Consider the following 22,307-nt stretch of genomic DNA (forward strand, 5'->3'; position numbering starts at 1 on the left):
ATCTCAAATTTTGACAAACTTTAAGCGATGGTTGGAGTTATTTCCCCTGGCACTCTCTCCTCGTCGGACGCTACCTGATCGATCTCATTAAAATTTGATTTTCCTCTGTAAAAAAAAAAAAAAAAAAAAAAACCCAAAAAACTACTAAAAACTACTTGATCAAATCAAGTGATATTTTTGTATGAAAACTTTATTCCATAACGAGTACATACAATGCAATTTTTTTTTTTTTTCAATATTTTCATTTTTTTTCCTTTTCGTTTGTCAAAAACAAAAAGCAAAAAAGTATATATTTAAACACTTGCTCAGTTTTTAATTACAAATTTAGGGTTTGTTTTACTGTAAACAGATTCGAAAAAGTTGTCAGAAAACAAAAATACAACAAATAAATGTTATCAAAGGCAAGTTAAGTTACTTTTCTACCTAACTGGATATGTGTTTAGTGTTTTTATTTAATATAACATGTTTATTCAGCTTGAAAAACATATTGTGTTTACCGATGTATTGGAAAGTTAAAAATGGCAGCCAACACTCTCTTTCACAGTTTGGGAAAAGGAGTTAAAAATAAAAACTAGAAAAAATACTGTTAAAAACCCACCGGATATATGTCAGCCTATGTCACAGTAACATATATAGAGTGAGTTTCTAACAGTATTTTGTCTAGTTTATATTTTTAACTCCTTTTCCAAAACTTACCGTGTCAAAGAGAGAGTCGGCAGCTATTTTTAACTTTCCAATACATCGGTAAACACTATGTTTCTCGAGCTGAATAAACATGTTACATTAAATAAAAACACTAAAAACATATCCAGTTAGGTAGAAAAGTAACTTATCTTGCTTTTGATAATATTTATTTCTTATGTATTTGTTTTCTGACAACTTTTTCGAATCTATGTGTACAGTAATACAAACTCCAAATTTCTAGTAAATCGATCCCCCATATTGGAAACATTTACAAAAAAACAATTTCTTTGAGAAAAAAAAAATTTAATATAGGGAGAGGATTCATAACTATCCTTTTTTTGCTCTCATTTATAATTTAATTTAAGCCTTATGCACCTTTGTTACCGTGCTATTTTTCAAATAGTATTTTCAAGTTAAATTCAAGTTTTATAATAAGAATTATATAATAAGAATAATTACAAAAAAAAAAAAAAAAGAATTATAATAAGAATTATATAAGAATAATTACAAAACACCTTCCCCTCCCCATGTTAAGAATAGCTTTCTAAATAATAACATTATTATTTCAGCATGGTAACAAAGGTGCATAAGTACCTTTAATTTAAAAAAAAGAGGGGTTTGTTTTACTATACACATAGATTCAAAAAAGTTGTCAAAAAACAAATATAAAAAATAAATGTTACCAAAGGCAAGATAAGTTACTTTTCTACCTATCGGCAAAAGTTTTTAATGGTTTTACTCACTTTAAAACGTGTAATTGGTTCGAAAATCATACAGTGTTTATCAATATAAGTGAAATAGACAAATGGCAGTGAACCCTTAGTTGAATACGTTAAGTTTAGAAAAATTAGTTCAAACTAAACAATTATACAAAATACAGTTAGAAACTCATTCAATATATGCTAACATGCCATAGGCTGACATATATTTGGAGGGTTTCTAACAGCATTTGTGTAATTTTTTAGTTTGAATTCATTTTCCCAAACTTAACATATTCAACTAAGAGCTCGCTGTGGAAAGGAATAGCTGGTTACTTTTAATGCATCTAAAACTAAGCTTCTATCTTTATATCATCAACATTCTGATCCCCATCTAGCATCAATTGAAATGAATGGCTCTCGTCTTGGGGAGGCTTCATGTTTTGACAAGCTTTTGGGCTTGACTTTTACTCCTGATCTGAAATGAAATACGTACATCAAATCTGTTGCTAAGGCCGCTGGAAAAATGGTGGGATACTTTCACAAGAAACACTCGTCTCCCCCACTCTTTGTCTGTGCCTAAACCTAAACGTAGATTCCATGAGCAAAGCTTGTTTCTTAGAACTGCACGCCTGTGGAATTGTCCTCCGTTTCCTTGCTTTCCAGTTGACTACAGTCTGATTGTCTGTCTTCAAATCCAACATAAACAAGTTCTTGATAAGACGTTCCACTTAAGTTAACAAATTTACCAAATTTCCATTACTAACGATTACTATATTGTCCAATTGACTACGGTACACTCTTAACTCTTATCCTCGAGTGGTCTCTCGGCCTTGATAAGTGATGATGCCTATGTAAAAAAAAAAATTAAAAAAATACTAGGCACCTCCACAACTTTGTATAAAATGTCAGCGTTTTAAACAATAACAGCAACATCATCCTTTCGTATTTTCTATGTCAATTTCTATGGATGGGCATTGGCGCTATAATGGTTAATGGAAGTAACTGTATAGATATTTTAACAAACTATACATATGAGAGTTAATAAAATAAAATTAATTTTAACGTCTTCTGTTGACACTTAAGTACATAAAGATAATGTTACGTTTTTGGAAAAAGGCAAAAAAAATATAAAGTTCACCCTCTATCAATTTAAATAATCAAATCAAAAAATTTTTTAGGTCGATCTTCGATTTTTTATCATATCAAGAATTATATATTCTATTATATGAATATATTTTTTTAATATTGGAAACCTGTTATAAAAAAAAACCTTTGTTTAAACTTCATATCTCGGAATATTGGAGTTTAATATCATTTGAAGCTTTTTAAAAATAATTATTTTGTAGAATTCTGTTTTTTTGTTGTCGTCACAATTCAAATAATTATGTTATCAAGAAAAAAAATTATCAAGAAAAAGTGTTTATTTTTTTTTAACATAATATTGATTTTATGTCCAATTTTATTTACAACTTTAAGGTAAATTAAATAAATAACAGAATTATATATATATATATATATATATACATATATACAAATAACTATTTATTTAATTATTTACTCTTTTCAGCTTTAAAAAATGTTGAAATTTCTATGGACCTACATTTATTTTGTTTAGTTTTCGTAACATTAATTATGGAGTGTGGGTAGAACACCAAAAACAAATTTCCGCTAATATATTTAACAAATACTTTTACTATATACGTTTATTTAATAATGAATAAATATCGAAAAATTCAGGAAAATATGACTATTTGATTTTTGCAAGATTTTTAAAACATAGGTATGTTTACGACTTCAAAAACATCACTACATAGAAACGTTGTTTTAAAGCGTCAATGTAAACACGATTTTAGTCTCGCATTTTCATATGTTGTAAAATTTTAAAAACAAATATTAGCAGTTTATTTGAAGCTTCTATTAAATGGTAAAAAAGTTAAGATAATATTAAATTATAATTACATCGTGTTACGGGGCGGGGGTTAAGACTGGCGCGGGCGCGCATTCGAGGTACCTAATAAACACTGATTTTCGAACTGATTTACACGTTTTAAAGTGAGTAAAACCATTAAAACCTTCCCAGATAGGTAGAAGAATAACTTATCTTGCCTTTGATAACATTTATTTGTTATATATATATATATATTAGGTGCAAGTCTATAAATGGGCCACTAGTAATCTTTTTTACTATAAAAATCTGAAAAAATCTTTATAATGTACGTACTTGTCACTGCATGAAAATGTCATATTCCAAAAATCACGTAAATCGATCAAGTAGTTTTGTTTTTTTTATTTAAGAAAATCAAATATTATGAGAAATTTTATCGAAGAAAAACTTCCCACCATCTTGTTTTTGAATGATACACTGCTAGCGACATCTATTGGGAAATATAAGATGGGCAAGGGGGCAGACAATCGACTTTCCACACTATAGAAAAAAAACTTGGAAAATTAAGACATTTATAAGTTTTTGAGGATGTTGAAAACGAAAATAACGTTTAAAATTCTAGCAAACGAGTAGTTTCCAAGATATGAAGAATTTTACGTAAATTGAGCACCCACACGTTAGGTGTGTCAGAAATTTCGTGAAAATAGTGAATAATTCCACCCCATCTTTCCAAGCTTATAACTCCTCGAAAAATGTAATTCAAGCCCTAATTTTTTTTTTCAATTAAAGGACCAAGGTTCCATTAAAAAAAAAACAAAAAAAAAACAAATAACGTGGTTTAAAAAAAGGTTTTAAACTTCAAACTTTACAGGTAAAATTCTAAAAAAACACTACGTTTTTTTTTGTTTTAAATTTGAATATATTATTTATTGACCTTTTCTCTTCAATTTGTGAGTAAACTAATTATTTACTTTTTAATATTGGAAAGAACATAAAATTTCACATTGACCCTGAAAATATCGTAAAAATAGAATGAATAGAAAAATTTTGATGGATTTTTAAAGTTTAAAAATTGAAAAATATTGAGTTCGGAAAATTCATTACTGTTTAAAAAAAAAAAAAAAAATTTCTATTACTTTTAAAACAACTTTAATAGTTTATTTTGGAAGTATAATCCATAAAGAAAATAAATAACCCACTTTTAACAGAGAAATTACGAGATTTTTATATTTTATTCGGAGTTTCGTGTTAGGGGTGTCAAAAATTACTAAAAAAATTCTGATACATCTACCCACACGTTGACGCTCCTCCAACAAAAATTCGGCAAATGTGTATTTCAGCGGCTTAAATTCAAGTTTTACACGTGTGGGTGCTCAATTTACGTAAAATTCTTCATATCTTGGAAACTACTCGTTTGCTAGAATTTTAAACGTTATTTTCGTTTTCAACATCCTCAAAAACTTATAAATGTCTTAATTTTCCAAGTTTTTTTTTTTCTATAGTGTGGAAAGTCGATTGTCTGCCCCCTTGCCGATCTTATATCCCCAATAGATGTCGCTAGCAGTGTATCATTCAAAAACAAGATGGTGGGAAGTTTTTCTTCGATAAAATTTCTCATAATATTTGATTTTCTTAAATAAAAAAAAAACTACTTGATCGATTTACGTGATTTTTGGAATATGACATTTTCATGCAGTGACAAATACGTATATTATAAAGATTTTTATAGTAAAAAAGATTACTAGTGGCCCATTTATAGACTTTTGCACCTAATATATATGGTTATCTTTCAGATGCAAGGTTCCTTGTTTACTTGCGGTTGTAACGATGTAAGATTCCGTTGTACGGAAGACCAAATCGGCTATAATTTAAATATTTAAATTTATTTACTGAATTTAAATATTTAAATTGATATACTGTTTAAATGATAATATACGTCTACGATGTTTTTATTGGCGCTTTTCTTCGTATTTTTTAATAACATTTTTTTGCACCATTTACAAGTTTTTTTTTTTTACAAATATTTTTTTTAATACTGTAATAGTAAAATAAAGTTACATTTATTAATTATACGAAAAAAGTATCTCGTAATGTTTTCACACGAGATTTTTTTCCTGTTGATTTCTAACTTCAGTTACAAATTTCTAATAAAGATTATTGGTTTTATTATTAAAAATACATTTCATGAAAACACTCATTATAAAATGTTCACGTTGTTTAATTAAAAGTTCTCAATTTTAATCTAATAGTTTTATAATTTTGTTATTTTGTTACAAATTTCTAATAAAGATTATTTTAATTTTAACGGTAATTTGGTTTTCATTGTAAACTCCGTCATGTTAAAGGCGTTAAAATCACTTTAAATAGTAAATCAATTTTAATATTTAAAAAAAAAAAAAAGAGAAATCAACAGGAAACAAATCTCGTGTGAAAACATTACGAGATACTTTTTCCGTATAATTAAGAAATGTATCTTTATTTTACTATTACAGTATTAAAAAAATTATTTGTAAAAAGAACTTGTAAATGGTGCAAAAAAAATGTTATTAAAAATGCGAAGAAAAGCGCCAATAAAAACATCATAGACATTTTGGCCGATTTGGTCTTCCGTACAACGGAATCTTACATCGTTAAAACCGCAAGTAAACAATGAACCTTGCATCTGAAAGATAACTATATATATATATATATATATATATATATATATATATATGTGCTCATGCACTTATTGATCCGTGCTGAAATAATAACGTTATTATTTAAAAAGCCATTCTTAACATTCGAATCCAAGTGTAGTAAAACAGACCCAAACTTTTCCTGACGGGACTCTCCAATGGCGACCCCCAACGGCCCAACACCTCCAAAAAAACGCCCGCTCTTAAAAAAAAAAAAAAAAAAAAAATCCAGCAAATTAAACAATAAAAATAAAAACTCCCACCATGTGACGTGTTCTTGTCGAGTGTTTCCAATATGGGGGATCGATTTACTAGAACGTTGTAATTAAAAACTGAGCATTCCTTTCAAATATCCAAGTATTGGCGTTTTGCTTTTTGATAATCTGGTAGACTCGTGTCCAATCGATAATATTCCACTGAAAACAATGCAGAAAGAAAGGGGGAAAAACACACACACACACACACACACACACACACAAAAAAAAAAACGAAAAATATTATAAGGGCGCATTCGTGTCTGCCAGGATGGATTTTTAAATACTATTTTTGTTTTTAGTACGGTCTGTTCTGTTTAAATACACCAGTTTTAATCGCCTAAAAATGTAGAGTCTCATTTTTATTTATTTATTTTAAATAGGGCGATTTTGCTGAAGGTGTTAATCTACAAATTTGCCAAAATAATTCTATCAACATTTAATAGGGAATTTAAAAAAATATATTCAACAAATCGAAATTGATAAAAATAAATTTTCATTTAAGCTAAGAATTTTTGAACGTTGACTTTTTTAAATTGCATAACATGTTGTCAATAATTTATCTTTAAACGCAAATTGTCATTTATATAAATGGGATAATCTTACCAGGGGATCTTCTGGTGGAAACTGCATGCACTTTTAATAATGGAAGGCCTACGTTACTTTCTGCCATGTTTCCGCTGCTTTTTTTTTGTGGACAGAGAATACAAAATGAAAAAGGGCATGACCGGTGTAAGGCCAGACTGTTCCCCTACAAAAACATCCACACACGAAACTACAAATTAACAAAAAAACAACATATATATATTTATTACGTCAGAATAAATTGCCGATATGATAACAGAGTTTATATATAAGAGTTTGTATATAAATTGATAATTTATTATCTTTTTTTTTTTTTTACAATAAATTTAAATATTTTTTAATTAACTGGATTTGTAAACACTATCCGGGGTTGGGATATCATATACGGGATATGAAGGGGTAGGAGGGAGGAGAAAGAGGGAGATGTAATCTACTTCCGGGTTGAACGATCCATTTCCGGTTCTGTTTTGACTAATCAGAACGTTTCGTTGACAAGTTTTTCAAAATGGCGTACAATACCGTTGACACCGATCAAGTCAAAGGGATTTTGTCTTCCTTCATCTTAAAAGATTGCGATAAAGTCCCAGAAATTGGGTAAGATGCATTTTAAAACGCCCTGTTCGTTTCTATAATACATTTTGGTGATTGTTATGACTTAAAAGGCTTTAAATTTCTCATTCAAAACTCTCCCTCCAAAAACAAACGATCTGTTTTGAAAAATAGAATCGTCTCGACTTTTACTTGAAGCTAAAAAAATAAATAAAATGTCGAAAAAAAGTCGATATATTAAAAAATAAAAAAAATAGTACATTGTATGATAGTTAATTCCAGAGTCTAAATTGATAATTGTAGGTTATAAATGTTTGTTTTTCTTGTTTCATAAAAAATAAAAAAAAAAAACAAAGAAATAATTTCCTCTTTCTTTCCTTTTATTTTTATAACGGAAAAATAAAAACAACCTTTTAAACAGTTTTTGGTTTTCTTTTGTAAAGTGAGAAAATATGATTTATTTTCAGCTCTTTATGGATATATAACGAAAAAACAAAAACAAGCAACAAAATAATTAAAATTTTATTCCCTAAAAAATAAAAATAAAAAAACAGCTTTAAGAACCGGAAATAATTCTCACGTCTCCCTCTGCCTTTTCTTTTTACTAAAAAAAAAAAATCCTGAAACATTATTTTACCCTTTCATTTATACCCTATCCACTTAACAAAATAGTGTTTACTTGGCTTTTATGTTTACCTTACAAAAATTCCCGTCCTTATGAACTTGAGTTGTGTGCTCTTTATTTCGTTTTCGACTTCATAAAGACAGCGACTATTTTTTTTTTTCAACCGAGTTTAGATTTCGGAGTTTCATGCATATAGCATGCAGCAGCCCTGCTGTTTTTAACAGCGTCGGCAACACGGCTCCCAAAAATTGTCGAACCATGGTAATCTCGGGAAAACAAAGACGGTAGTTTCTAGATGAGTTAGCACACCTTTCCTTAGTCGATGAGGTATGAGCGAAGAGACTGACGAGGGTTGATTACACACGACCACGACACTGACAATCTTGATGAAGTCTGACTGTGGCCTCTAAGTTTCATACAAGTTAAGTTCCACTAAAGAATCTTGGTTGCGCCGGGGCCACAACCTACTCGCTGATGCAGTTTCTGAAGCACCAGGAGCATTGTGTGGCATCAGTCGGCTCAAGGCCCTGGAGGCCTTCTTGGCAATTGCATGCATGTTCTTGGGGGTGGTGTCGTTTCCAGCGTTCTTGGGAGTGGTCGCATGTGCAACCGGTACAAAGATCTTGGGAGTGCCAGAATCTCTAGCTGGGTCAGAAGCATGAGGAGTAGTTGGAAGGATCTCAGAAGGGCTCGATGGCACGTCATAAAAATCTTTATCGCTGGACTTACGTATGGGACTATCTGTTGGATTACCAGCATGGACTTCTGGTAGGGTGCTGACAGAGGCGTCTTCCGGCAGCCTGGTGACTGGTAAGAAGGACTCTATCATGTCTTCGCTAGTTGTGATTCTGAAAGGCTTGAATTTCCGAAGGTTTTGTCGGTTTCTGAGCGTGAGTCTCTCAGAACCATCTATCTTGACCACATATTAGTGAAATTGTCTCACCTCCACAACGGTGTCTGTTCGTTCTCAGCGTTTAGGGTGATTTCCAGTTGTGTTTTGAATATACACATGATCCTCCACGCTTAGAGGGGGTAAAGATCTTGTATGTTCGCTCCACATTTCATGCTCAAGGGAATGACGTTTTGCTAGTGCTTCTCCCTGTTTACAAGCATTTCAGATGATGTGGGGTGGGGGCAGTACCGACCCATTGGAATCGGGATGGGATCTCTAATGGGTTCTCCGAAAACTATAAGAGCAGGAGATGCCTTCGTCTCTGGGTCGATGGAGTTGCGGTATATTAGCATCGCCCGTTGAAACTTTGTCCACATTGATGGACCCACCTGCTGAGGTGTTATTCATCAGCATTCGTTTGACAGTTTGCACTGCAATTTCTGCTCTGCAGTTGGCGTGAGGGTTGGCAACAGAGGTAAGGCGATGGTGGACTTCCCATGATTGGAGGAAATCCTGAGTCTTCCCAGCAGTAAACTGGGATCCCCGTCGGATGTCAGCTCCTGAGGCACCCCAAAAGTCACAAAGACTTCTCTGAGATGCTTGATGAGGCCATCTGCGCCGTTCTCTGCTTGAAATACCATCAGCCAGTTGGAGTACCGGTCGACCACCACAACATAATCATGGTTGTTGTGTGTAAAGTAGTCGCTGGCGATCTTGTGGAACGGGTACTTCGGAGGTGCAGCATTAAAAGGTGGCTGCATAGCATTAGACTTTGCAATCCGATGGCAGTGGGTGAAATTCTCCCTGACACGTTGGATGTCGATGCTGATATTGGGCCAGTAAACTGAGTCAGCCGCGCGGGCACACATGAAGCTGACTCCCTGGTGGGCCGCATGCAGGGCCTCCAATATCTCTTGGCATAATGTTGCCGGCACAATGATGCAGTTGCCGGCAAGGATCACGCCATCAACGGTGCAAAGGCTGCTGGAGATGCGGTGGTACGGCCGGAGTGCGGTCCTTAGCTGTCGACAGTCCAAAGGAAAGCCGTCATGAATCAGTTGGTGCAATTCCTGTAGGTCTGCGTCCGAAGGTGTAGCTTCCCCCACCATGTCCCAGGAAACCACATTAGTGACTGCATAGAGAGTGTTAGACATGGATGCGTGTATCCCATCATCCTCTCCAATATCTGCGATGTCTTCTGGGCTTGAAGTATCATCTGCATGGCTGGCGGTGGATGGTGGGTACCGGGAGGCGGCGGATGGTCCCAGGTTCTTCTTTCCAGAGATGTGGATGACTTCAAAGTTGTAGGAGAGGGTCTTTTCCTTTAGATTCAACAGACGGCGATTGTCTATCTCTGTCAAGGAGTGGTCATTGAGTATCCCAACCAGCGGCTTGTGGTCGGTAGCCACAATCAAGTCACAGCATCCGAGGATGTAATACCGTGTTTAGTGCAAGGCGTAGGCAACAGCGAGGGCTTCTCCTTCTATGAGTACATACCTGGATTCTGCCGCGTGGGTGAAGCGGCTACCCACCAAGCAGAGCTTCCAGCCCTTCTTGCAGCACACAGGCGTCCTGGTGGCACAGGTCGCAGTACTTCTGCATCATGAAGTACCCGATGCCAGTGACCGACCAATCGGTTAACAGACAGGTTGGGTGGGATGGCTGGAACAACCTCACTCCTTCCTTTATTTCCTCTATGATCTTGAGCTTAGACTCAGCGAATATCTCATTCAATTCCTCTGTCCACTGAAATTTGGTGGATGGTTTCAGGAGATGCCGGAACGGCTGCATGTGCTTGGCCATGAAGAATGCATATGCTCCTTGATTGACCAATCTGAACCAAGCCCTTGCACCAGTGATGTCCTTCGGGGTAAGGAAATTCCTAATAGATTCCAAGAACCTGTCAGATGAGGTGACATTAGTGGGTGTGATCTCGAGGGCCGCAAAGACAACAATCTCTTCAGCAAACTGGAACTTCTTGGGGTTGAGGGTAATCCCATTTCTGACGCAGAGGTCCAACCACTCACATGCCTGAAAGAATGATGCCTCAACTCAGTCAGCCCACATGCACGTGTCATCCACGCACTTAACCTTGGTTTTGAAGTTGGCGATAACAGCATCAAATTGCTGGTTGAAGCCCTGTGGTGCCACCTTGTAACGATAACAATCCCATAGGGTTATGAAGGTTGTAATATGGCAATCTTCCTTTTGGATGGGAACAAAATTGTAACCATTCCAAGCATCTGTGACGGTCTTCCGCGTGTGCTGGGGGACACAATCTGCCAGATGGAAGGGACTCTCCACGTGGTGAGTCCACCTCACGGACCATCGATTCTGTGGCTGCAGATCCACTGTTCTTCTAGGGGAGCCGTCAGCTTTTGTGATCACCACCATGCAGGAACACCAGGTGGTTGGCGTGTTGGGGCTGACCTTCTCTAGGATGCCGATAGTGACATCTCTCTCAAGGTTATTATAGACTGCCAGTGTAGGGGAACCAATGCAGGCTTGTGAATGGCGACTGGCTTTGCGTTGGGGTCGATATGGAGCTCCAGCTGTTCACACTTCATCATGGGAAGTGGCTGCTGCTCGCATGTATTAAACGTTGTTGATGAATAGAAGTCAAGCAGCCATTGCTTCAGAATTGGCACATTTTCATCGGTGGGCGCAATACCTGTTGGAAGCTTTGTTGGTATAGGTGGTGGTAAATCAGTGCATTTTGGGCATGAACACTGCCTATTTTCATCTTCCACTGTAGCCAGGGAGTATTGAGGCCAACTTACTGGCACAGTTGGGAAACTGGCAGGTATGACCCCTAATCACTAGTGCTTCACGACAAAGGAAAGCTTTGCCGATTTTTCTAGACACATATAACAACTGCTTTGTTGTTTTTGGTGTGCCAGATACATCAGCTGTGGATACCTCCTTCAACCCCTAGATCCTCCTCGGTAGCTCCTCGCATGGACAATTTGACAGGGAATATGTCAGTCTTGGCGATGCCCATCGCAAGTGCTGATCTGATGGGTATGATGAAACTCTGACAACCAGAATCCACCACCATAGGTATTTCGATTTATGTGGGGTTGGAGGATTTTAGTGAGCAGCCAAGCTTCTTGTGGTCATCTGGTAACGGGGTGAGCTTCACCGTCATCATTGGGTGGGGCTTGGAAGGTCCAGCGACCCATTTGCCTTTGTAAACATGATGTTCGATTGGCCTGCAGCTGTTAGTTAAGGGTTGATGAGTCTGAACAGTACAAAGTTGGTCAAATAGAGTGCCAGCTTCGTCATCCCCCATGTGCAAGGCATCATTACTGTACTTGGGCTTGACCTTACAGCGGGGGTTCTGAGAGCACCACCTGGAAAATCTGTCTCGGTGGCCCCATAACCCGCAGTTCAAGCACTTACTGCATTTGGTCGAAAAATGGCCTTTTACAGAGCACTTGCTGCATGTTATAGACCAAGCACTGCAGGACTTCCGGTCATTCGACTTACCGTGCTGTAGTTCTCTGCAGGCCCAGCACTTGCTCTGCTTGTTGCTGCGAGATGGTTGTGACTGGTGGGGTTTGCCGTTGCCATGGCTCATGGCGGCGGTAGTTTCCCCAACGGCTACTCTGGTGGATTTACCCTGTTCCTTCTGGGCTATATAGGCAACAGTTTCCTCCAGGGTTCAGTCTGTTTTGGGATCACCCAACAGATCAGAAAGAATCTCTGGATCAGCAATACCATGAATGAGATTATCCCTAATAATCTCACTACTGTAATCATGTGTGGCCATAGCCCGGTTCCTTACACTTTGCTGTGTACTGGCATAAGGCAGACTGACCCCTGAGAGCAGCAAGGAAGGTCCTGATAGGAGTACCAGGGGCCTGTGTCATCCTACTGAGTTTGATGCGGTGGACCAGAGTGCTCTCTTCCCTGACTGCCAGGCACCTTATAGCAGCAAGGAGGTCTGCCGTGGTCATTGATGACACATCTTCCTGCAAGTCTCTCAAGAGGTCATTCATGAGGTCCCCATCACAGCAGTGAAAGAGGGCCGTGGCACACATAGCATCAGTGATAGCCATGCCAGTCTTATACATAGACCATTGTCGCTTGAAAGACGACCATTGATTGGGAGTGCTCCCGGCACCAATAGATGGGGACTTAAGCTTAAGCCTGGGAGCTGCTGGTTGTTGGGGGTTGGCTATTGGTGGTGGATGGGCAGTTTGGGCATGAAGGTTCATGAAGGTAATGAGCACGTTACTGAGGGATTCAGGGGGTTTCTGGGATTTCAAGCCACATCCAGTAACTGAGCAGATGACTTCAATTTTGTCGCTCATTATTTATCCAGGTGGAATGAGTTGCTTTCGAAATCGGCGAGATCCTGACGATGTGTAGTCGTAGAACGGCATAGATGAATAGCACACCTTTCCTTAGTCGATGAGGTATGGGCGAAGAGACTGACGAGGGTTGATTTACACACGGCACTGACGATCTTGATGAAGTCTGAGTGTGGCCTCCAAGTTCCAAACAAGTTCAGTTCCACTAAAGAATGCTGTTCACTCTACACTCTGAAACAATAGAGAAGAGGGTTGGTGAGCTTATGTCCTAGGTGATGAGAGGAGACATTTACATTAGCTAGTTTCCCGTTGCTTTTCGTCTTGATTGTATCTCCCCCCCCCCCAAGTTAAACGCACCCCCAGATACAAGCCTGGACATTTCTATGATTCAGCGTAAATTCTATGTAAACATAGAATTTTTGTGAAATGTTAAACGATACTTCTGCTCGATAAATGTTGGTGCATTACTTACGGAAAAACGGTTAATTAAACTGTACAAGTTCTATAATTGAATACCCCTCCAAAAAAAAAAAACAATGTTTTTGTGGTACCCGTGCACTTATTGATCCGTGCTGCAATAATATCATTTAGAAAGCCATTCTTAGCATCGAGAGAGAAGGGTATTTTGTACTTAATCTGTACTTTAACCTTACAATTTAATGAAAACAGATATCATAAAACTTTAATTAAACTTAAAAATACTTAAAAAAAAAAAAAAAAGCTCGGATCAATAAGTGCACTAGCACTGCTTTTGTAAACCGTCCGTGAAAACTTACTGACAGCATTATTTTTACTATTAAATGAGGTAAAATCAAGAGATTAGAAATTAAGGGCAGCATCCCTGCCACGCCCATGCCCACACCCACTATAGGCCAGAGTGCATCTAAAAAATCCTTTCATATGACTGCAGTGCAGCTACAACTTCGTTTCATGTGAATGTGAAAAATTCAACTTCGACCAGTTATTGATGCACTTTGCCTCCCATCTTATCAGTTACTTTCTCCTGTGGAATGAAAACTGTGCTAGGTACTAGTAATGGCGTTCATACTTGTCAGCGACTGTACTGGGAGGCTTGTGTTCGATTAAGACCATTGGCGTCAATTGTCAGTTTAAACTGTCAACCTTTTTTGGATTCAAAAATGGTCCTAGGAATTGACTTGGGTTCAGGAGAGAATGTAACATCTATCTTGATGGCCGATGGTATGCACTTGTCAGGTGGCTTGCCCAACTTTGAGTCTTTGTTGCATGCTTTTCGGGATGCAAACTGTTCTTTGGCTGACTGGTTTGAGACTGGATTGGACTTGATACCGATCAAGGAAATAATTGGATTAAACTTAATTCAACACTTAAACTCATTAAGCTAATCCACTGTTTTAAGGGTTGTGCCCTTTTGGTTTCATCTGGGTTGGTCCCATTCAGAGCAGATATATGATATGACCCCCCCCCATGAACTTACTCACCTCTCGTTTAATTCCATGATGCAACATACTCCCCAGGTTGATACTTCCCATTTATGTTTTGTTCTGGAAGCCCAATCGACGTATCTTGATCCCTTGGCAGAGTGCTTTCCCGACAGTGCTGTACAAAGAGGCTTAGAAAAGATGTGTTCCTTGGAATCTCTGGGGCTACCTAACCCAAATGTGTTTTCTGATTACGACCAGGAACAGATGAAGCATTTAAAGGACACAGTGAAGCTACAGGATGGAAGCTATTACGTGGAGCTTGCCTGACATCATGATAGATTAGTCTAACCATGCAACTTCACTGCATATTTTGGACCGGGTAGTGGAGAACTTGGCTTGAAAAATATAGTGAATATTTAAAGGTTTTCCATCAACAAAACCAGAATGGTATAATTGAAGACATTTTTGTTTTCCCTTGACAGATATGTGTGGCTACCACATCATCTGATTTTTAAGTCAGACTCCACTGCAACGACTAAAATCAGATCTGTCTTCAACTGTAGTTTGAAAACAAGAGGCGGATTGTCACTAAATGAAGTGGCATACTCTCGGGTTAATCTAACTGGGGACATTTTAAAATTACTGTTGGCATTTAGAGCCAACAATTATGTATTTCTAGTGGACATCCGTCGAGTATTGGCTTAAGCTAGAGGTGGACGAGAATTGGTTTTGCTTCTTTCTAAGGGAAGGAGATCATTTGCTCTGCTTCTCTAATGCCATGCTTATATTTGGGTTTACTTCTAGTCCATTTGTATTGGGGTGCATCTTGAAATTGTATGCGCCCAAATACCCGCAGGATGCTTGCCGCAGAATGGAGGAGGATCGCTTTTATGTGGACAACCTTGGGGCGTCCGTGGCAGACTCAAGAGAACTCACCAAGTTATATTCCTTTGTTGGAGAATGTTTGCAGGAGAGGGGGGGGTCATCCAGGCGTGCAACTGTAATTGGCAGGTGCTCCACACCAAGATGGTACCCTGAGTGTACATGAGAAGGAATGGGAGAGGGTACTGGGGTACCAATACTCCCCGCATTCAGAAGAGTTGTACGTGTCAACAAAAAGAGGTTCATGCAGAGGCAGCGAAGATTTTTGATCCCTTATCTACCTGCCAGTTACTATTTGCAGCCGTGTGCTTATCAGATCCGTGTGGAAGTATGGTTTGCACTGGGATGATCCTTTGCAACCTCAGAAGCTTACGCATGTTAAGAATAGGCTTCTAAATAATTGCATTATTTCAGTATATTTTGCATAAGAACCGCAGTTTCACATTTAAATTTAATGTAAAACCTATATATCCAAATAATCCGGATCGGCAGTTTCTAACTGGATAGCATTTTAAGAGCATTTTTTAAGAAATGCCGATAGGCTATTTTTAAGAAATAGTGGATTTGAAAAGTTGATACAGGATTAGAAAAAGTTGGCATGAAAAAAAAATGACATACCTTCTTTTAACACTACTACTAACCCTAAGTCCGAGTGGCAATAAGCAAAAGCACCCTCACCTCCAACACAATTGATTTTTTTTTTTTTTTCAATAAATTACAAAACGTGGTGAAGATTAAAGAAAATGCTATTTGGTCAAAAAGTGAGTGACCATTTTACATTAAATTTATATGTTAAACTGATCCTCTACTCTGTGTCTATTTTTTGTTTTATTTACTTTTACTGGCCAAGTTTTCATTTTTCATTCTTTGGAAGAAGGGAAAGCTGTGGGTTCACAAGTAGGGTTGTACTTAATGTCTGTGTGTGTAGCTCAGGAATGTCTAATTTAGCAAGCCATATATGCATGCTAAAAAATAAGCTTTTTTTGAGTCAAACTTTAATAGAAGAGTCTGTATAGGGTCTTGCAATTTAGGGGATAGTTGGGGGGCTTTCCCTACCTTAATCCTAATCCCTGCTAGCATGGACTAAGAAAGAAATCATATTAATAGGGACCAAGTGGGATCAGAGCATTTATGGTGAAATGATAGCGTGGTTTTGGATGTGTTAACGATCTACCTTTTGCCCCATTACACCCCATGCTCAAAGTCTGAGGAGAGAGACTCAGAGAAATCTTGGTTGTTGTTGTTGTTCAAGTATTGTCATAGATCGTAGTGTCATCTGCATATATGTTGACAAATGAACTTAGAATGTGATTTGGGTGATCATTAATAAAGATAATGAAAAGAGTTCGGCCCAGGATGGATCTCTGAAGCATGCAAGCATTGATACTTTTTAGACTTTTACCATCACCGATTACTTGTATAAACCTATCGGAGAGAAAAAATTTGATGGTTGCAAAGACATTTTCAGATATTCTATAACTTGAAATCTTGTAAAGTAGACTTTTATACCAAACCTTATCAAACATCTTTCATATGTTAAGTGCAACTGTTTCATTGATCTTGTGTGAAATTATAGTCACTGCATCGGGTGTAGATTTCGCAGGACGAACCCCATATTGCTTGTCAATTTGGGAAGCAGGTGGCCATGATCGCATAGGGTTGAGTTTGCTGTTCTAAATGAGACTAGTTTCAAAATATCTGTTAGGTTTAAAGCAATTGAAGAAGGGATTTCTATGTGCAATGGCGGTAGCACGTTCTGGAGTATACGAAGGCTGGTCGTTCGGTTTCTGTTGGAATTTCTTGGAGGGTATGTAGTTGTGCATGCTGATGGTTAACCAATCTGATAGGTCAGATTCTATTGCGCATGCATTCTATTTATGTATACAGCGTAGAGGTAGTTTTGGTATAAATGTATGGAAACTGTCACAGTCAGCTATCGAGTATCAATACACTGTTTGATGAAGAGGGGTAATATATAAACGTATACATTTTAATGCTTTTAACATTTCTCACTGAACTTTTAAAAAACAAAAAAAAAAAACCCATACGCATCAAATATTATTTTTATTAACTTTTAATCAAATGTGATTTTTGTAATTGAGTAGAGAAATTTTGATTTTGATATTTCAGACCTGTAAATCACGGCCCTTAAATAATCGACTTGGACATCTTCGGTATTTCAATGTATGAACCCTATTTACTCTGCAAAGACTATAAAAATATTAACGAAAATTCTGTGTACATATCTACGTAAACTTCCCCTTTTAAACGTATATAAAATATCAGTTTTGTGAATTTATGCTTTTGTCATTTATCATTTTGTTTATGTTTATCATCTAACATTTCTTTTGCTCTCTCTCTCTCGCATTTAGATACAAACCTAAAAACTGTTTTCACTAAAAATGTCTCCCTAAAATCGGCTCTTCCTAAAATCTTCCTTCTAAATTGGAACCCCCTAAAAAGGAACCGCCAAAAATTAATGCTAGTTTACAAAAGCAATATGGCGTGTATGTTTGAAAGCAGCAGCAGCTGTAACTGTTACTTCATGTCAATCAATGTCAATGGTAAAAACATATTTAATAATATATTAAATACTGACCCAACAGGTCAGATGTCCTCTCATATCTATATACTATAAAAAGTCTGTGGGTTTTATCTTGCTTGTAAATTTGTATTTTGTCACTGTACATGCATGATGACATCACAAAAAGCAAACAATGTTATAAAGCTTACATTCATCTTTTATGCTGTAATTGATTTCATGTAATATATATATATATATATATTTTTTTTTTTTTTTTTTGAGAAGAAATGTGTTTACTTGAAAGTGGATGACTTCATAAACTGATGAATGGTTGCTGCTTTGACTTAGGGCATTTCACTTTTTCTGTCCTCAGTCAGTGGAGGAAAAATCCTTCTAGACTGAGACAATTTTTATTTTTGGTCTTATCCAGAGTGCCTCCTTTTACGGAGCTGGATTTTCTCCACATTAAAAACCAACCTTGTGTCTGACTCTGCCCTCGTGGGGAGGCAAGTAAATAGGAACATTCACCCCAGATGGGTTGAGCTGGCTTCTCTCGAAGAAGACACAATGTTCCGGATGGATGCAGATCGTAGTGGCCATTCTCGGACCAGCTGCAAACCTTGTAGACCTGTGGACCAGAGCTAGGTTCAATGTCAGTTTTGATGGTGTGTAACCATGTCTTCAAATAGTCTCCTGGATGTCGTCACTAACCTTGGCGTGATTTTGGTACTCTCGCTTCACGGATAAACTCTCCTGAGTTGCTGTGCGTGGCATGAGTAAAACAGCAAAGTTTTGTGTTTAAAAAAAACTGGTTGAGGAGGAGGATTCTGCATTGCATCCCAATTTGTGTATTAAAGATGGAATGGTGCCAACGGACCCGCAGAATTCGGTGGAGGCAGTAGAGATGGAACACTCTGGTGCTTTATCAGCTAACGTGGCAATACACATGAAAAAAGTTGAAATCGCTTAAATTATCTCCATAATGGCAGACAGAATCTTTTTAAATTTTTTAAATCTGACCAAAAATAAGTTATCACTATTTTTGTACTTCACACGTTCAAATATTTTTTCCTCTTTAAGACCATGTGTTTTGTCACATCTTTTACGCCACTTTTCCAGTAAAATGCTATATTTTTTATAAAAGAAAAGATTAGTCAATGAAATCTGGCATGACTACAATATGGTTGTCTTCAAGTCTAACGTAAATAAGTTCTTGATGAGCCGTTCCATATAAGTTATCAAATTTACCAAATTTTCATTACTACTGATTACTATATTGTCCAATTTCTACTGTACACTCTTTAACCCTTATCCTTGAGTGGCCTCTTGGCCTTGATAATGTGGTGATGCCTATGTAAAAAAAAAAAAATAAAAAAAGTGCACTTTTGTGCAAGGGATTAGAATATAGCACTGAAAATCTCCAGAAATTAATGGTTTCCAAGTAATCTGTATTAAATATGCGCATAAACATATTGCAATACTATAAACATTCTGTGTAGCTATGAAAAGAAAGGAAATTGAATTGTACTGCATTTGATGTACAAGAAACTTAATCTAATACTAGGACTGTTAGAAATGAATATACGGCCAGATTTCTTTGGTATTATTAAGCTCCTATCTTTACATCATCACTCATCTGGCATCAATTGAAATGAATGGCTCTCGTCTTGGGGAGGTTCCATGTTTTGACAAGCTTTTGGGCTTGACCTTTACTCCTGATCTTAAATGGAACACATACATCAAATCTGTTGCCAAGACCACAGGAAAAATGGTAGGATCCTTCTACCGCTCTAATAGATATCTCACTCCTGATGCAATTCTCTACCTATATAAAAGTCAGGTACGGCCAATGATGGAGTACTGTTGCCACATCTGGGCAGGAGCTGCTAAAAGCAGCTTGTCTTGTTTTGATAGAGTTCAAAATAGACTTTGTAGCTTAGTGGGGGATGTCCTTTTTTCTTCTTTACAACCTATTTTCCACAGAAGAGACGTTGCGAGCCTGTCTCTGCTTTATCGTTATTTTCATGGCAAGTGCTTGTCTGAGCTCCTATCTATGATACCCCCTCGCCAAACTTTCACGAAAAACACTTGTCTAGCCAAAGCCACTATCAATAATTTCCCTCTTTATCTGTGCCTAAACCTAAACATAGATTCCATGAACAAAGCTTCTTTCTTAGAAGTGCACGCCTGTGGAACTCTCTTCCGTTTGCCTGTTTTCCAGCTGACTATGATATGGTCATCTTCAAGTCTAACATAAACAAATTCTTGATGAGCCGTTCCCCTTAAATAATCCAATTTACCAAATTTACACTTCTAACGATTACTATGATATTGTTCCTTTAACTACTGTACACTCTTTAACCCTTTTCCTCGAGTGGCCTCTGGACCTTGATAAGTGGTGATTCCTTTGTAAAAATAAAAATAAATTTTCTACATTTAAAAATTACTTATATAGAAATCAGGTATTAGCCCCTAGGAAGGGGCTCCTTGATTTTTGAAAACTTTGACTGAAGTAAAATGAAACCAGACAACTGGCCTTTTTATAATAGGAGATTTATTCGTGATTATCTCCCTTCTGTACTTTAAACTAAAAAAATCTGATGTTTTTTTTTTTGTTGTTTTTTTTTTGTTTTTTTTTTTTTAGGGAACTTGCTGATTTTCCTCCAGATGAGTCCAATGATGAACAAGCTTTGACAGAACCTCGTAATCGAAAAGCCTATTTGGCGCGAGTGGGATCATTTACAGTATCCTTTTGCCAGATTTGTGTTAAGTGAGCTACAATGAGTCAATATCAAATGCAATGTGCATTTTTAACAAAGTACAAATAAATGTTACCAAAGGCAAGATAAGTTATTCTTTTACCTACCTGGATAAGATTTTTTGTGTTTTATCTTATTTTAAAGCATATTTTGCTCAATACAAAACTAGCGGCAACTCTGTTAGAACGGAAAAAGTTGGCTGACATAAGACGGTTACATGGAGTCTTGGTAATCGCTTAAAAATCGAAAAATGCAGAAAAATATTGGTACTAAAAATATACAGTTTGGTTAAACCTTACATTTTGACATGATCGTGACAGTTATATTAGCTGTGATTCTGTTTAATTTTCGATTTTGAAAGACTGTGATTGTCTAATGGCAAACATTTTTTTTGTTCTAACTTAACAATTGATACCAGTTTTGTATTAAACCAGGGCTTTACGGACAAATTAATCTTTAGTTGACCTTTGAAAACTAAATATTTTCGTTTACTAGCCAAATAGAAAAGTTATTATAGCAGTTGATATAGCATTTGAACACTATAAAAAGTAAATGCATCTTGTATTACTTGTTTTGATTGAACTATTCTTCTCATCTTTAGCGTTATTTGTGCAATGTTTCGGTTGATGTAACCTTCGACCTTCGTCAGGCATGTTGGTTGCCATCCTGGAAAAGTTTTCCCAAGATAATGACCAACATGCCTGACGAAAAGTTTTTCCAAGATGGCGACCAACATGCCTGACGAAGGTCGAAGGCTACATCAACCGAAACATTGCACAAATAACACTCAAGATGAGAACAATGGTCCGATCAAAAGAAGGAATATAAGCAATCAGTCTCATCTCCAAAATTCAGAACTGTGAATGCATCTTATCAAACAATTTCACCAAAATTCATCTTTCTGGATTTCAATTTCAAGAGGATAGATATGTTGTCTGGTCCCTGACCTTAGTAGGGACATTTTGAATGACTATAACATCTTCGGGTAACACCAAGAACCACACTGACAATTAATATAAATTATTTATAAAAGTTATATTATAGCGAAGAAAGAAACCGAAACATATTAAACAGACATGCATGCTTAATAAAAAAAAAAAGAAATCAACTACACATGCACGTGTAAATTAAGTGAAATTTCATATTTTTTTCTTTTTATGTGATGCATCTTTTCATTTGAAAAAAAAAACAAAAGATGCTTATTAAGATATAATCAGTAGATGGATTTTTAAAAATATGTCGTTTTAAGCAAAGACAATGTTACATACTTAATTGTCATGTCAAAAATAGTAATATATCCAAAAATTACGAAAAATCATTGACAAGAAAGTTATTTATAGTTAAAAGTAATTTTTATGGAAAATTGGGTAAAATTGCATTTTTCTTAGATGTTATAAAGTAGGCAGTAGTAGGCTATATGCAGGGGACATAACTCCGAAAGGAATATTTTAGATTACTTGTGTTATGGCTGCAATATTTGTTGTATATAGCGATAGTTTTTTTTTTTTTAATAAAAGCACAATAGCAATGAATTTTCGTAATTTTTGGATATATTACTATTTTCGACATGACA

The 22,307-nt window shown here is 36.5% G+C and overlaps 2 protein-coding genes across 3 annotated transcripts in view; one reads left to right on the forward strand and one right to left on the reverse strand.

Annotated features, from left to right (window-relative positions):
* The window catches only part of LOC145293710 (kelch domain-containing protein 10-like), a 90,743-nt gene extending 83,717 nt beyond the window's left edge, over positions 1 to 7,026 (reverse strand). The window contains exon 1 of one of the 2 annotated variants that reach the window (XM_080140141.1): positions 6,806 to 7,026. In XM_080140141.1, the coding sequence (XP_079996267.1) occupies positions 6,806 to 6,872 (67 nt within the window). In that variant the 5' untranslated portion in view covers positions 6,873 to 7,026. The remainder of the gene's footprint in view (positions 1 to 6,805) is intronic. The other variant, XM_080140140.1, reaches the window with a different exon arrangement.
* A 202-nt stretch (positions 7,027 to 7,228) lies between these two features.
* LOC145293709 (zinc finger C3HC-type protein 1-like) overlaps positions 7,229 to 22,307 on the forward strand; it is a 48,731-nt gene continuing 33,652 nt past the window's right edge. The window contains exons 1-2 of the mRNA XM_080140139.1: positions 7,229 to 7,378; positions 20,620 to 20,719. Of these exons, the coding sequence (XP_079996265.1) occupies positions 7,290 to 7,378; positions 20,620 to 20,719 (189 nt within the window). The 5' untranslated portion in view covers positions 7,229 to 7,289. The remainder of the gene's footprint in view (positions 7,379 to 20,619; positions 20,720 to 22,307) is intronic.

Source organism: Euprymna scolopes, chromosome 15 (assembly GCF_053919585.1).
Source record: "Euprymna scolopes isolate OS-2025 chromosome 15, ASM5391958v1, whole genome shotgun sequence".
In the NCBI taxonomy this organism is placed as follows: domain Eukaryota; kingdom Metazoa; phylum Mollusca; class Cephalopoda; order Sepiida; family Sepiolidae; genus Euprymna; species Euprymna scolopes.